Source organism: Eulemur rufifrons, chromosome 16 (genome assembly GCF_041146395.1).
Source record: "Eulemur rufifrons isolate Redbay chromosome 16, OSU_ERuf_1, whole genome shotgun sequence".
Taxonomy (NCBI): domain Eukaryota; kingdom Metazoa; phylum Chordata; class Mammalia; order Primates; family Lemuridae; genus Eulemur; species Eulemur rufifrons.
Genome location: NC_090998.1, coordinates 6,484,301 through 6,499,858, shown reverse-complemented (window position 1 = coordinate 6,499,858; position 15,558 = coordinate 6,484,301). Strand labels below are relative to the sequence as shown.

At 41.8% G+C, this 15,558-nt stretch overlaps 1 protein-coding gene across 1 annotated transcript in view; it reads left to right on the top strand.

Moving 5' to 3' along the window:
* VWF (von Willebrand factor) overlaps positions 1 to 14,678 on the top strand; it is a 142,723-nt gene extending 128,045 nt beyond the window's left edge. The window contains exons 48-52 of the mRNA XM_069491458.1: positions 9,650 to 9,748; positions 10,408 to 10,536; positions 11,041 to 11,080; positions 13,091 to 13,188; positions 13,705 to 14,678. Coding sequence (XP_069347559.1) covers positions 9,650 to 9,748; positions 10,408 to 10,536; positions 11,041 to 11,080; positions 13,091 to 13,188; positions 13,705 to 13,893 — 555 coding nt within the window. The 3' untranslated portion in view covers positions 13,894 to 14,678. The remainder of the gene's footprint in view (positions 1 to 9,649; positions 9,749 to 10,407; positions 10,537 to 11,040; positions 11,081 to 13,090; positions 13,189 to 13,704) is intronic.
* Positions 14,679 to 15,558: the final 880 nt, after the last annotated feature.

Here is a 15,558-nt window from a genome sequence, read left to right as displayed (position 1 = left end):
GGGAGCGGGAGAGCTCAGTCTAGGCAGGTCTGCTTGAGCTGCCCACGGAGATGTGAGTCCTTCATTACCCCCCAGGGGAGGCAACGCTCACAGCTAAGGGAGACCGGCAGATGGTGGTTTGTGCTGATGAGTGGTGGACATGCGGCTTGGCAGCTGAGCATGCCGGGGAGGTGTGAGGCAGAGAGGTGACCCCATCGTGGAACATGGAGAAGGCGTCCCCTGGAGCGATGGGCTGGATGTTGAGTGGAGGACTCTCCAGGCGGACAGCTGGCAGTCAGGAGCGGGTTAGAAAGGGAAGCAGGGCAGGGAAAGGGGCGGTGAGGGGCTCCCACTGCAGAGCTTCGGGGGACGACTGTGCAGGGAAGGCAGGACCACTGGCTGCTCAGCGGGGGCCGGCTGGGAGCTCGGCTCAGGAAGAGGCTGTTCCTGAGGATGTTTCCTGCGGTGAACCAAGTTCTGGTGGGAGCTGCGCACTCCCCTCTCTGTGTACGCAGCATTGGACACAGCCTCTGTCGCCGCCGCCGTGGAGAAGTCTGCAGCGCCCGACACATTCTTGTGTCATGTGCAGCTGCCCCTGGCCTTGCAGGGCAGCCAACATGCTGCAGGGAGGGGCCGTTTCCTCTGCTCACTTCTGGGCCCCCTCCTGCCTCCCTTCCTGGCCCCAAGGCCCTGCTGCACCCTGGGAACCGTGGCCCCCTCCTAACTTTCCACCGTTTCCCTTTTCTTCCTGATCCTTTTCCCATAACTGCCCTCCAGTTATGTCTGGCTTAGCTTTGCCCTCTGCCTCGCCCCTGTGTGCGTTTTGTCCCCCCTCTGCAGCCCCCTCCTCCGTCTGTCCATTTTCCTGTCCTCCGGCCTGCCAAGGGGGGGCATTCCTGACACTCGATAGAAGCTGCCACTGTCCAGCCTCCTGGGAAAGCCTGCCTGGTGTAAGCCCCATTTATTTGCCCTCTCTCTGGCTCACGGCGTTTCCCCATCTCTTCTCCTTCTCTTCCACTGACCTCGGTCACGCACCTCGCCGGAATTGTGCATTTTTAAAAACACAGTTTAAAGCTCCCAACTGCCACGCTGCCTGTGGCCCTCAAAGGCCAGCAGCGGGCCTTTCAAGGTGGTGTTTCTGGCCGGGCGCAGTCTCCCTGCGTTCCGTCCTCACTAGCTTCTCTGCGCCGACTCCCTGAGACACATCAAGTTCATAGCTTGACTTGTGAGTAGCAAATTGTTTAAGTTCCCTTCTGAGCAAGCTAACTGACTTCTACTCTTGGTCTTGGGGCAGGTCTTCTGTCTGGTTGCTCCAAACTGACCTGTTAGAGATTCATATTAGAAAAACCTAAGGACCCCAATGAGTGAATCTCTAAGTAATGACTGCTAAATGTGGCAAAATGAGAGAAAGAATGACAACAGAGCTGGTTTCTCACATTACTAAGTTAATTCTTTAACAAATTTTGTGATTCTTTCTCTCTTTTTTAGGGAGGGAGTTGGGAAGAGTTAAAAGAGCTTTAATTTTTATGCAATGGTGAGACAGCAGATGATAGCTTTTTAGTTTTTATTTTGCTAAAATTCTTTATAATACTCTTACTTTACAAAATAAAAAGTTTGCAATCTTATATCGTCTCCCAGATTTGGGGGCATTTTTGCAAATTATTGAAATCCTGCTGCTGGAAGCTGCTACTTTTTTCCAGCGCAGATGTGCAGGAAGGACCCAAGCTGCCAGCTGACTCATTTCCCTAGTTATTGTGGGAGGGCCCGCTAAGTGCCAGGTGTTGGCGTGCAGTGGAGAACAGGGAGAAGCTTTCTCCAGCATTGTATGGGAGTTCCAGTTTCTTCCTCACCAGCCCTTGGTATTGTCAGGCTTTTTAATTTTAGCCATTGTGAAGTGATATCTTCTAATATTTTCCATTTGCATTTCTCTGTTGGCTAATGATGTAGAACATCTTATGTACTTATTGGCCATATCTTCTTTTGTGAAGTGTTGTTTGAGATTTTTGCCATTTTGAAATCAGGTTGTTTGCCCTTTTATTATTGAGTTATGAGTTTTTTTCTATATGGTAGATGCTAGTCCTTTAGAAATCTATTGCAATATTTTCTCTTAGTGGCTTGGCTTTATTTTTCTTAATTGTGTATTTTGAAGATCAGAAGTTTAAATTTTGATAAAGTCTAGTTTATCAATGTTTACTTGTATGGTTAGTGCTTTTTGAATCTTGTTAAAGAAATCTTTGTTTCAAGGTAATGAAGATACTCTTCTGTGTGTTCTTTTAGAAGATTTATAGTTTAGTTTTATAATTATGTCTATGATACAGCAGGAATTTTTATATATGGTTTAAAGTAGGGGTTGAGGATCATTTTTTTTCTCCTATGTGGGTACCCAGTGGTTCTAGGACCATTTGTTGAAAGAATGTCTTTTCCCTCATTGAATTATGTTGGTGCTTTTGTAAAAGACAAATGGCCTGTATGTGTGTGGATCTATTGCTGGACTCTTTTTTCCTGATCCTTTGATTAATTTGTCCATCCTTCTGGTCACACCACTGACTTGATTACCGTAGCTTTGTGGTTAAGTCTTGAAATTAGTACAAATCCTTCAACTTTGTGCTTTGTTAAGATGATTTTGGCTATTTTATGTCCTCACAATTTCCATATAAATTTAGGGTCAACTTATTAATTTTTATAAAAAAATGTTTAAAGTGTGCTGGATTGTATGGAATCCATAGGTTAATCTGAAGAGGATGGACATCTTGATAATATCTTGACAGTATTTTCAACCCATGAACATAGTGTGTCTATTTATTTAGGTCTTTGTCTCAGTCTTTTTGTGCTACTATAACAAGATATCCAAGACTGCATAATTTACAAAGAGCAGAAATTTATTTTTTCACAGTTCGGGAGCCTGGGAAGTCCAAGATTAAAGTGCCAGCAGATTTGGTGTCTGGTGAAGGCCCGTCCCTCATAGACAGCACTTTCTTAGGGCGTCCTCGCAGGACAGAAGGTGGTAGGGCCTGCCCTTCAACCTCTTAATAAGAGAGTACAATTTATTCATGACTTGGTCATTTCCCAAAAGGCCTCGCCTCTTAATATCATCACCTTAGGGTTTAAATTCTAACATATAAATTTTGGAGGGACATGTACATTCAAACCATAGCAATCTTCTTTAATTGTTCTCTGCAATGATTTGTGGTTTTTAATGTATATGTGTTACACATATTTTATTATACTTATTCCCTAGTATTTTAAGTTTTTTGATGATATTGTAAATGGAAATTCTAAAAAATTTTATGTTTTAATTGTTGCTTTTATACAATTAATTTTTATATGTTGCTCTTGTATTCTGCAGTTTTGCTAAATTCACTTATTAGTTGTAGTAGTGTTTTTTTTTTTTTTTTTTTTCTCTGAGGGGGCAGATTTCTAAGGATATTCTACATAAGCAATTATGACACCTTCAAATACAGAGAGTTTTTACTTCTTCTTTTGCAATCTTTATGCCTTTGATTTATTTTTCTGGCTTATCCTGCTGGCTATCCCTCCAGCAGAAGAATGAATAGAAGTGATAAGAATATTGTGTTTCTGACCTTAGAGGGAATCAATTCATTAAGTATAATATAGTTGTATGTCCTTTATCAGATTGAAGAGGTTCCCTTCTATTCTTTTTGTGCCAAGAGTTTTTATCATGAGTGGTTTTTGAATTTTGTCAGGTAGTTTTACTGTATGTATTAAGGTGACCATACGGTTTTCCCCTTAATTCTATTAACATGACGAATTGCACTGAGTGGTTTCAAATGGTGAGCCAACCTTTCATCCTTTTGATAACTCCCATTTGACTGTGATATGTTAACCTGTTTTATATCTACTGCTAGATCCATTTGCTAATATTTTGTTAAAGATTTTTATGTCTATGATCAAGAGTGACAGGTGTCTAAATTTTCTTCACTTATAATGCTTTTTTAAGGTTTTGATATCAGGGTTATGCTGGATCCAATAAAATATAGTGGGCAGTGTTTTTTTCCTCTCCATTTTCTAAGAGAGTTTGTGTAAAATTCATATTATTTCTTCACAAAATTTTTGGTAGACTTCACCAATGAAGCTTTCCAGACCTGAAGTTTTTAAGTGGGAAAGTTTTATAAATAAAATTTAACTTTTTAAATAGAAAAGGGCTTCCTAGGTTTTCTGTTCTTCTTGAATTAGTTTTGGTAAATTGATTTTTCATGAAATTTTTTCCATGTCATCTAAGTTGTTATATTTATTTACATAAATTTTTTTAACATTTTCTTACTATATTTTTAATATTTGCAGGATCTGTAGCTGTGTGCCTTCTGTCATTCCTGATATTCATAATTTGTGTTTTTTTAATTTTCTTGATTAGTCTAGCTAGAGATGTGTCATGTTTATTAATTTTTCAAAGAGCCAATGTTTACCTTTCTATTTTCCTTTTATATGTTCCTTTTCTATTTTATTGATTTCTGCTCTTATTTTTTTGTTATTTCCTGTCTTCTAATGATTTTGGGTTTACTTTCTTTTACTACCTTCTTAAGGTGGAAGCTTAGATCATGACTTTCTAATATAAGCATTTTAAAAATAAATTTCTCTGCAAGGATTGCTTTTGCTGTACACCTTAGATTTTAATATATACATTTTATATTATCTCTGGTTCAAAATATTTTCTCTTTTCACTTGTGATTTATTCTTTGATTCATGGATTATTTAAAAGTATTTTATTTAATTTTCAAGTATTTGGGGAAGGTTTCTAAATATCTTATTGGTACTAATTTAAATTTAATTTAATTGTGGTAATAGAACACAGTCTCTCTGATTTTAAAATTTTGACATATATTTATGTTTTTTATGGCCCAGAATTTCTTCTATCTTGGTGAAAGTTCCATGTGCATTTGAGAAGAATATGTACTCTGCAGTTTTTGGGTGTATAGTCTATTATTTTCAATTAGATCATGTTGGTTGATATAGTTTTCCAAATACTCTATATCTTTTTTGATTTTTTCCTACTTGTTCTATCAGTTACTGAGAGAACATTAAAATCACTGACTAAGATTGTGAATTAGCTTATTTTTCCTTTTAGTTCTGTCAAGTTTGCTATGTTGTGAAGCTCTGCTATTAGATACATACATATTTAGGATTCTTATGTCTTGATGAATCTATTCTTTTATCACTATGCAGTAACCTGCTTTATTTTTGGTAATGTACTTCATCTTACAGTCCACTTTGTTTGGTATTAATACACACATCTCAGCTTTCTTATTCTTAGTAATTGGCCTGGTATATCTTTATTCTTACTTTTATTTTCAACCTTTCTATCTATTTAAATTAAAAGTGCAGTTCTTGTGAATAATATACTAATTGGACTTTGCTTTTTTATCCAAGTCTGACAATCTTTATTTAATGTAATATTGATATGATTGGATTTAAAACTGCCATTTTGTTATTTATTTTATCTACTGTCTTCTCTGTTACTTGCTCTATTGTTAATTCTCTTCTGTCCTTTTTTGGTTAACTGAGTTTTTTTTTTTTTTTTTTTAGTATTATCTACTCTATTAGCCTTTTTAGCTCTATTTCTTCATATAGCTATTTTAGTCGTTACTCTAGAGATTGCAGTATACATCCTTGACTTACCACAGTCTACCTGGATTTACCAATATGTACTGTTTTTCCTATACTCTGTGTTTTTATTGTCATATAGCTTACTTCTATATAAGAGATAAATTCCACAAAGCACCATTATCATTTTTACTTTGAATAGTCAATTGTCTTATATGTAGAATTGAAAAAGAGAACTTAATACAGTATTTTATATTTATCTATATATTTATAATTTCCAGAGCTCTTCCTTCCTGTATATCTGAATTTCCATGTTATATATTTCCCTTCGTCCTAAAGAAGAACTTTTAGCATGGGCCAAATGGCAACATGTTACTCAGACTTAATTTATCTGAAAATGTCTTTATTTTATCTTCATTTACTGAATATATAATTTTAAGTTCACAGTTTTATTTCATCACTTTCAGTATTTCCATTGTCTTCTGGCTTGTATTGTTTCTGATAACAAGTCAGCTGTCATTTTTGTTATCCTCCTGTATGCATTTTCTCTCCTCCATTGGCTGCCTTTAACCATTTTTCTTTACCTTTGGCTTTCAGAAGTTTAAGTCTATGCTTATGAGTAGTTTTCTTTATACTTTTCCTACTTTGGATTCAGAGAGCTTCCTGCATCTGAGAGTTGATTTTTAATTAAATTGGGAAATTTTTCAGTTATTATTTCTTTAATTTTTTTCTGCTCCATTTTGTCTCCCCTGTTTTTCTAAAACTCTAATTATGCATACAGTTATGTGTTGTTTAATGATGGGGATATGTTCTGAGAAATGCATCGTTAGGTGATTTTGTCATTGTGTGAACACGATAGAGTGTACTTACATAAACCTTGATAGTATAGCCTACGACCCTCCGAGGCTACAAACCTGTACAGCATGTGACTGCACTGAATACTGTAGGCATTGTAACATAATGATAGCTACTATGTATCTAAACATGTCTAAGAACAGAAAAGGTACAATATAAATATAGTATAAAACATAAAAAAGATAGACCTGTATAGCACACTTACCATGAACGGAGCTTTCAGGACTGTAGTTGATCTGTGTGAGTCAGTAGGTGAGTGGTGAGTGAATGTGAAGACCTAGGACATTACTGTACCCTACTGTAGACTTTATAAACACTATACTAAACTCATAGTTTTCTTTCTTTGATAATAAAATAACCTTACTTTACTGTAACTTTTTTACTTTGTAAACTTTTTTTTTTTTTTATTTTTTATTTATTTTTTATTTTTTTTTTGAGACAGAGTCTCACTCTGTTGCCCAGGCTAGAGTGAGTGCCGTGGCGTCAGCCTAGCTCACAGCAACCTCAAACTCCTGAGCTCAAGCGATCCTCCTGTCTCAGCCTCCCGAGTAGCTGGGACTACAGGCATGCGCCACCATGCCCGGCTAATTTTTTCTATATATATTTTTAGCTGTCCATATAATTTCTTTCTATTTTTAGTAGAGGTGGGGTCTCGCTCTTGCTCAGGCTGGTACTTTGTAAACTTAAAAAAAGTTTAAAACCTTTTGATTCCTGTAATAACTCTGAGCTTAAAACACAAACACCATTGTACAACTGTAGAAAATATTTTCTTTCTTCCTATTCTTAAACTCTTTCTATTTTAAAAAATTTTATTTTTTTTTACCTTAAGAAATTTTTTTTAATTAAAAAATTAAGACACAAAACACACACACTAGGTCTACACAGGGTCAAGATCATCAATATCACTGTCTTTCACCTTCATATCTTGTCCCACCTGAAGGTCTTCAGGGACAATAATGTGGGGAGCTGTCATCTCCTATGATAAAAATGCCTTCTTCTGTAACATCTCCTGAAGGACCTGCCTCAGGCTGTTTTATAATTAACTTTTGGTTTAATAGGTAGAAGGAGTACCTGTAAAATAACAGAAAAGGCATAGCATAGTAAAATACATAAACCAGTGACATAGTTGTTTATTATCATTATCAAGTATTATGTACTGTACATAATAATGCTGTTCTGACACAGTAGCTTTGTTTACACTGATATCACCCCACGCATGTGAGTAACATGTTGTTCCATGACATCACTAGGGTGACAGGAATTTTTCAGCTCCAGTATAATCGTACGGGACTGCAGTTATATATATGGTCTGTTGTTGACCAAAACATTGTTAAATAGCTCATGACTGCACAGTCAACCACTCCAGCCCCACTATTCCACTGGTCACTGGGGCTCTGTATATTTTTTCCTATTTTTGTTTCCTCTCTGTGTTTCAGTTTGGATAGCACAGGTCAGTCTTAAAATTCTCTGATCCTTTCTTTTCTTGTGTCCTATCTGCAGTTAATCCAACCCAGTGGATTTTTGATTTAGAGTATTGTATTTTCTACTTCTAGGATTTCCAATTGATTGTTTTTCTTAAAGTTTCCAGTTTGTTCCTGAAATTCCCCATCTCTTTTCCCATTATATTTATCATTCCCTCTACACTTTTTAACATATTTATCATAGTTATTTTAAAATTCCTGCCTGCTAGTTGCAATGTCAAGATCATTTGTGTGTTTATTTCTATTGAAAGGTTATTCTCTTGGTGTGGATCAAATTTTTCTGTTTCTTTGCATGAACTTTTTTTTACTATATATTAGACATTGGTGAAAGATATGTTGAAGAGACTCTTTTTTTTTTTTCTGTAATAAAGGTTAAGTTTGGTTCTAGCAGGTGGCTAGATTATTGGTGGTTCACTTTGAACTAAAGGAGGCTTAATTTTAAAACTGCATCAGGGCAGGTTATTTCAGCATTTCTCTTAGCCGTAGGTTGAATATTTCGGTCCTGAGACATAGTCTTTACTCCTGTGCAAATTTCAATGGAAACCTGCGGTGTTTCATGCCTTCAACTTGATAGGATTCAAACTCCAAACTCAGTCTCCCCTGTGGTGTGTGGCACCTGAGATTTCTCCTCAGGTCTTTTAGCCGTGCAGCTGTTGTTTGGTCCCTGGGCTCCTTGTAGACTCCCCTGTGCGTATATAATTAAGAGATCAACCAAAGATTTGAGTTTATATGGAGATTTTCTGACTTCCTCCTTTCTGAGGGTTTTCCATGTAGTTTCCAGCTATTCTGGCAGTTCCAAACTCTGTCTGAGTCCTCAGGCAAATACAACCTCAATTTTCTGCCAGAGTTCCAGATGTCCAGTGCCCTGCAGACTGCCTTCACAAGAAATGCTGTTTAAACATGAGTCTTGTCCACTGTGCCTCTTTCTTTCAAGGATCAAAGAACCTACAGTTTATCCTTGATTTGGGTCACCGTCCAATGCCTTTAAATAATGTTTTGGATATTTTGTCACTAGTTTGTGATTGTTGTCTGCATGGGGATTAGTCCAGTACAGGCCACTGTGCAATTACTAGAACCAGAACTTCATCACAGGTTTTTAGGCAGAGAAGAGGCATGTCTAGGCTTCTGTTTTAAGAAGGTCATTCTGGCAGATGTGTAGTAACCTATAGTATGGGGGAAAGAATGGAAGTCAGAAAACAAAACAAGATTATTAGCAGAGTCCATGGTACATGATTGCTTAGACTAGATGATGACAGAGGGTGCTGATTATGATAAGCAGTGATGAGTTCGAGATACATTCTCAGCAAGATTTGGTGATGGGGGTTGACGAGAAAAAGGGAGGAGTCAGAGATAACCCTCAGATTTCCAGTTTGAGCAACTAGTTGATGATACCATTTACCAAATAGGGAAGACTGGAGAAGGATGAGATTTGGGGTAAAAATCAAGCTTCATTTTGGATATAAGTCTCAAGATGACCATAAAGGAAATAATTGCATAGTAAACAATTGAATTTTTAAGTCTGGAACTCAGGAGAGAGGTCTGATTTAATAGATCTGGCTGTTCCAACTGGAGTCAAATGCACGTATGTGGAGGGCAGGAATGCTGTCTAGGGGACTAAGAACTGACAAAAGCTAGTTAGAGCTAGATGTTGACTTTCCAAATTCCAGGTGAAACTGCTAGATAGGAAAGATGAGAGACCCTCAAGGTAAGCCTACCTAGAGTTGGGATGTTCTGGAGAAGTTAACTAACTACTGTTTCCCCCCACCCTTATTTAGGGTTATAAGGAAGAGAAGAATCCAGGTGAATGCTGTGGGAGGTGTTTGCCTGTGGCCTGCACCATTCAGCTAAGAGGAGGACAGATCATGACGCTGAAGGTAGGAGCAAGCTGGGCTCAGGGTTCCTTCTCGTGGCACCGTCTTGTGTCCTGTTTTGAAATCTTCTCTTCAAGAAAGAGGGACTAAGTTTGGTTCGATGTTGGCTTCTTTTTCCACCTCTTTCTGATTTTGTAAAGAAAAGATGGATGACTCATGGAAGGCACGGAATTTTCTCTTTAATTTAGTTATTTTGTTGCTCTGGTTGACAGGAGTGTACTTGGTGTATGGTCTTGTGATTTAGACTTGGTTGACCTGTAAGGTTTTCTCTAGCTTTGAGATTCTGTGAGACCGGACAGGACACCAGCGTGAAACAAACTCTGATCTCCGACGGCCAGAGCTAGCTGGGGGGACTGGGAGGTGGAGCCCCTGGTTCATCTCTAGTTTGGTTCTCGATCAGCCAGTTCACCATTGCTGTGTCTCAATCCTCTAAGCATCTAAGTGGATACCATAGTCGGAGGATTCTCTGCATTTACACAGTAAAGAAGTCATAAAGCTGGAAACCCACTTTTGTGTTCTGGGCGTGGGGACTTTGTGCACTGTCTCGTTGTTCCATAGTTCTCCACGTTGCTTCAGCAACCCCGAGGCCATGGTTTGCAGTGTCTTTGTAACCCAAACCCTGTCTGTGAGTTTGCTCTGCTCACTCCTCCCTTTCCTTCCAGCGTGATGAGACGCTGCAGGATGGCTGCGATAGTCACTTCTGCAAGGTCAACGAGAGGGGAGAGTACATCTGGGAGAAGAGCATCACCAGCTGCCCACCCTTTGATGAACACACTTGTCTGGCTCAGGGAGTGAGTAGCCGAGCTTGGACTCTGCTTTCCTTTTGACTGTCTCCGTCCTTGACTCTGAGAGTGGGGTCCACTCTCGGACGTGATTCCCAGTGTCCAAGGCAGATCTCTGACTAGTTTTAAGAACTGATGAATTGACGAGATCAAAGCCTATTGGAGAGACAAAGTTCTCTACAGCATAAGGATGCTTTATGAAAACCTTTCTGTCCAGGGAGGCTGCCTCTGTGATCCTTGAATAGGAAGGTGAGAGACCAAACTGATTTCCGGTCTGCCTGGGAATGATGGTCCCGATGACGCCATCAGAAGGGAATTCAGAATGGTCACAATTGTTTCAGCCTGGTCAGGTGGGGTGGCCCTTCTGCTCACACTTGTGACGGGAGGGCATGGTTTACAGCTGGGACTTATGCTCAGGGCTGTGAGTTCAGAACTAGAAATAGGCCTGGAGTAACCTGGAAGGTGTCCACTGTGTACTATTTGTGCCTAACCTGAGCCTTTGCTGTTTTTTAGGGGAAAGTTATGAAAATTCCAGGCACCTGTTGTGACACATGTGAGTATATTACTAATATCTTATCCCTTGAAGCCCGTTAGATCAGCCATATTTCTTGATCACTGGCCATTCACTATATTTAATCTTGCAGGGAACAGCCTCCCCTCCTGGATGTCTCTAGACTGCCCTCTGCTCAAATCCCCTCTTAAATGCCTATGGGACAGTCTCTTTCCCCTGTTTCTTCAAGCTCCTGACTGCCTCGAGACTCTTATGTGCCTTTCACCAAAACTACAGAGTCTTTGGTTGCTCATAGCCCTATTATGGGAGAATATCTTCCCTCTCCAACCAGGGCTCCTTGAAGACAGGGACCCTTGATCCATGATCTTGACAGAGCAGGTACTCAATACGTGCCTGTTTATGAACGTGGTCCAGCTATCTTGAAGACAAAGGGAAGACACCAGCTGGCCAACGATGTGTGCTGTGGGGGCTGCAAGGAAGACAGAATGCCCTCTCAAGGCTTCATAAGGGTGGTCTGGGTTTATTACCTCCCCGTCTTCACTCTCAGAGCCTTTGACCTTGTGATTATATCATGGCAGTTGGTTCTAATCACTCAGCAGTAGCTTTGGTGACGGGCTCACCAGTCTACCCATCAGACAGTTCTCTTCCCACACATCCTTGTGTTCGTGAACACAAGTGACTTTCAGGATCCCAATGCTAATGCTGTATTTTCTGAAAACAGAATTACTTGTCTGGACTAATATTTTTTTGTTTGTATGTGTGCGTGTGTTTTAAATTTTGACGTTGGGTTTACAGTCCCATGCTTATTTTCAGGTAGAAAAAGGAAGAGTGAACACATGAATATCTTCAGTGTTCAATCATTCATTCTTTTCTTCCTTTCTTCCCCCCTCCACTCCCCTCCCCTCCCTTCTCCTCTCCTTCCCTTCCCTTTCTTAGTGAGTTCATTGCTTGGTAATTCGTTCTTTTCTTGATGGCTTACTCTGACAGCCTCTGTAATTGTTGTAACCAAATCACAGATTGAGGAAACACTCTGAAAACATTTCTTTCTATGATTCCCATCTGAATGGTTTAAGAATGTGAAGTCAGGAAGCCGTCAGAGAAGATGGATTCTCTCTCGGCACACTGCACGTGGAATTTGGTTGAGAGACTGTTATCTACAAAAGCACCAGTAAGGGGCCTTTGAGACTCTGAATAGGGAAAATAAGCCAGGCCCAGGGATTTAAATCTACAGCAAAATAATATAGTATGTTGGCCTAAATATGCTTTTCTTATTCATCCTGTAAATGTAGTAGTTGGCAGGCTTTACCTTTAAAATGAAATTATTGGGAAATTGAGAGGCAGACTAAATATGTCATTAGGGTTGATTTAGATTTGGAGCCATCCAAGAATGGAAGACTCTGAGTGTTCAGATGGGAATGCTGAGCTGGAATTAAATCTTTGAATTCTCAGTGGGCCAGGTGGAGATTTAGATCTGAATGTCACTAGCTCCTGTACATAAAGAAACCCATGCCAGAGACCTAGAGACAGCAGTACCCAAAAAGGGGACTTTGGAGGCTCTTAGGGATCTTCTCGGCCCCAGTAGAGACAGCAAGTGCCTCTCTGTGGTCATGACATTGGCCTTTCCTCTTATCCCAAGGCAGGGTGAGATGGATAATAATTACATTCATTAGCTACTTCGTTGCCTGTTATCTTCTGGATATAGTTATAAGTACAGAGGCTTGTTCCAGCCGTTATGGCTTTTAGAGTCTACAGTTATATAAACGCAAGTCGCATTCATTGACATCACCAAAGCGCAGTGAATCTAGGCTCTTCCTGCAATTAAAACTGTACCATTAAGTGAGTTAAATCCAGCAGTAACGACATCTCTGACTTCGAAGGGCTAGAAGCAGCCATGATGAACCAGGATAACTTAATTCCCTCCCTATGGCTGGATTTTGTCATTTGTTTATTGTGAAATGGACCTGTTTCCAGCACAGTGAGGGCACTGGGGCTGAAGGGTGTTCTGTAGAACCCCAGCCAGTCCCCAAGTTCCACCTCTCACCTGTCCTGCAGGTGAGGAGCCCGAATGCAGGGACGTCACTGCCAGGTTGCAGTCTGTCACGGTGGGAAGCTGTCGGTCTGAAGAGGCAGTGGACATTCACTACTGCCAGGTAAGGGTCTCTGCCTTCCCTAAGGCCTGAGTGGGGAGGGCTGAGTCTCTTTGTTTGGACACATCTCTTTAATTACATTCTAGAAAGAAGTGGAAAATTCACAGAGAGGAGAAGGGAAAGAAACTGGAAGTGTTTTTTCCTAAGTAAATGTTTTATTGAAATAACTGGGAACTTTTGATCCCAGGAGGAAAAAAATACTGAGGAAAGACTCAATGAGTCCTTAATGAGGATGGAGAGTTATTTATGGATGATGGGGGCTGCGTTTCCTGTAGATCAATCAAACACGCGTAAGAATCGCAGCTAGAGGGATCTGGGTGTGATATTACCCCAGAATAGAGGAAATGTCAGACTTCCCTGAGATCTGCCTTTACAAATTGCCTAGCTGTCCTGGGTGTCTGTGGGTGAGGCGAGGCCTGCCTTGCTTGGAGGGGTGGGGGAGGAGGCGGGCTGCCCCAGAGTCCCGCCCACCCAGGGTTACTCACCAGCACGCTGCCCTGCCCCTCTGCCCCCTTGCAGGGCAAATGTGCCAGCAAAGCCTTGTACTCCATCGACACCAACGACGTGCAGGACCAGTGCTCCTGCTGCTCCCCGACGCGCACGGAGCCCCTGCGAGTGCCCCTGCGCTGTACCAACGGCTCCGTGGTGTACCACGAGGTCCTCAACGCCATGGGGTGCAGGTGCTCCCCCAGAAAGTGCAGCAAGTGAGGCCGCTGCAGCTGCCGCCCACCTCACCCCACCAGCCGGAGTCATCCTCTGCATGTTCTGCTCTAGTGCCCGCCTGGCCCGCAATAAAGGCCAAGCGCTCCTCTCGCAAAAGGCTGCTGGTGCTCTGTGTCTTTAGGCTAAGACAGGAACCGTGGGCTGCGGCTGAGTCCTGAGACTGGTTCTGAGGCCCCATCCGAACGCACTCCAGCCCCAGTGTCTGTGGGAGGGCCCGCCAGCCCTTGGGGAAAGAGTGGTGTCTTTGCACCCACGGGGTGGGGAGGGCATAGCACGGGGCAGGCTTCTTCAGAAACTCAGCCCAGTGGCCCCAAGTGAAAGGGATTTGCTCAGGAACATTGGGTTCTCCAAGCTGCAAATTAAGGAGCTTTGACCATAGCAGAGGTTGGGCCCGGGGGCCAGGGTCCTGCTGAGGTAGATATGGCGGTTGTCAGTGCGGCTGACAGTGTGGAGAAGCCGTTTGACCAGGTGTGCAGGGATTTCTCTGAGCCCATAGCTGACAATATCCCCTGTCCCCTCAGTGGCCTCTGTGGGAGGGAGAGGTGGAGAGGTGCTGAGGACTGAGGGGGACCTGGAAACAGGTGCTGGGGGGTGCGGCAGCGTGGTTCCATCCCTGGCTCGGCCGTCGGGGTGGGCCCCAGGCTTGGAGGCAGACGCGGGCTCCACCTGTGGCCCTTGCTCAACCGCATGGCCTCAGATAAGCCCCTTCATGGTTTTCAGACTCAGTTTTCCTTGAAAACAGGAATGTTAGTCTCACTCATGACATGCTAAGGATAAAGAACTTCAGTCTAAAATAAAGCCTGCAAGTGCTTACGTAACTGTAAAATTGTTCTATAATACTGTCAGAAGTGACAAGAATAGAAAAGGGGAAATCAAGGCTCAAGTGGGGAATGTGACTCTGATGCCGACGGCAGAGCATCGAGGATTCCTTTCATCCTGAGGGCCGAAAGGGCTGAGTTCCTTTTGGATGTCAAGGCCCCACCTGCTCCTGACGTCTTTCAGTGGAAGAGGAAGAAGAAGAGGGAGAGGTGTAGATAACACCAAACATCACTTGGTCCCCACATCACTAACCAGTATTGTCACTCTCAGAGATTGCCCTTCCTTAAAATTTACGAAAAAAATTTACATGCACACTGGCAAGAAGGTAGAGACTCTAGTTGGGGAGAGAACAGCCACGAGAATGAAGGAGATGTCCTAGATGTGCTAGGAATTCAATGGAGAATTGATTCTCTTATGACACGGGAGAGACTCACTCATTGAAAATACTGGTCGATGGAGCTGGGCAGGGTTTAGACATCATCTAATCCACTGTCCCTGCCCCATCCCTTTACAAATGTTGAAAGCAGCTCAGACAACTCAAGTGACTTGCTGAAAGTCACATGGATGCTGAGTGGTAGGGCCAGCTTCAGAACCCAGGTGCTTTGACACCTAGACAAGAACCCCCAGGCCACTCTACCAGAGCCACAGGGTCTGCTGTTTACAGCTTCTTTCCTTGCCACAATGGCAACCAGTGGCCACTGCATTTCTAAGTCTCCACCACTTCCGTTATCGTCTAGGATTAACCTCAAAAGAAGCTGCATCACAGGAAAATGGCATAGATTATGTTGAGTAGGTTTAGGGGGGAGATTGGTGGGATAGAGGGAAGAAAGA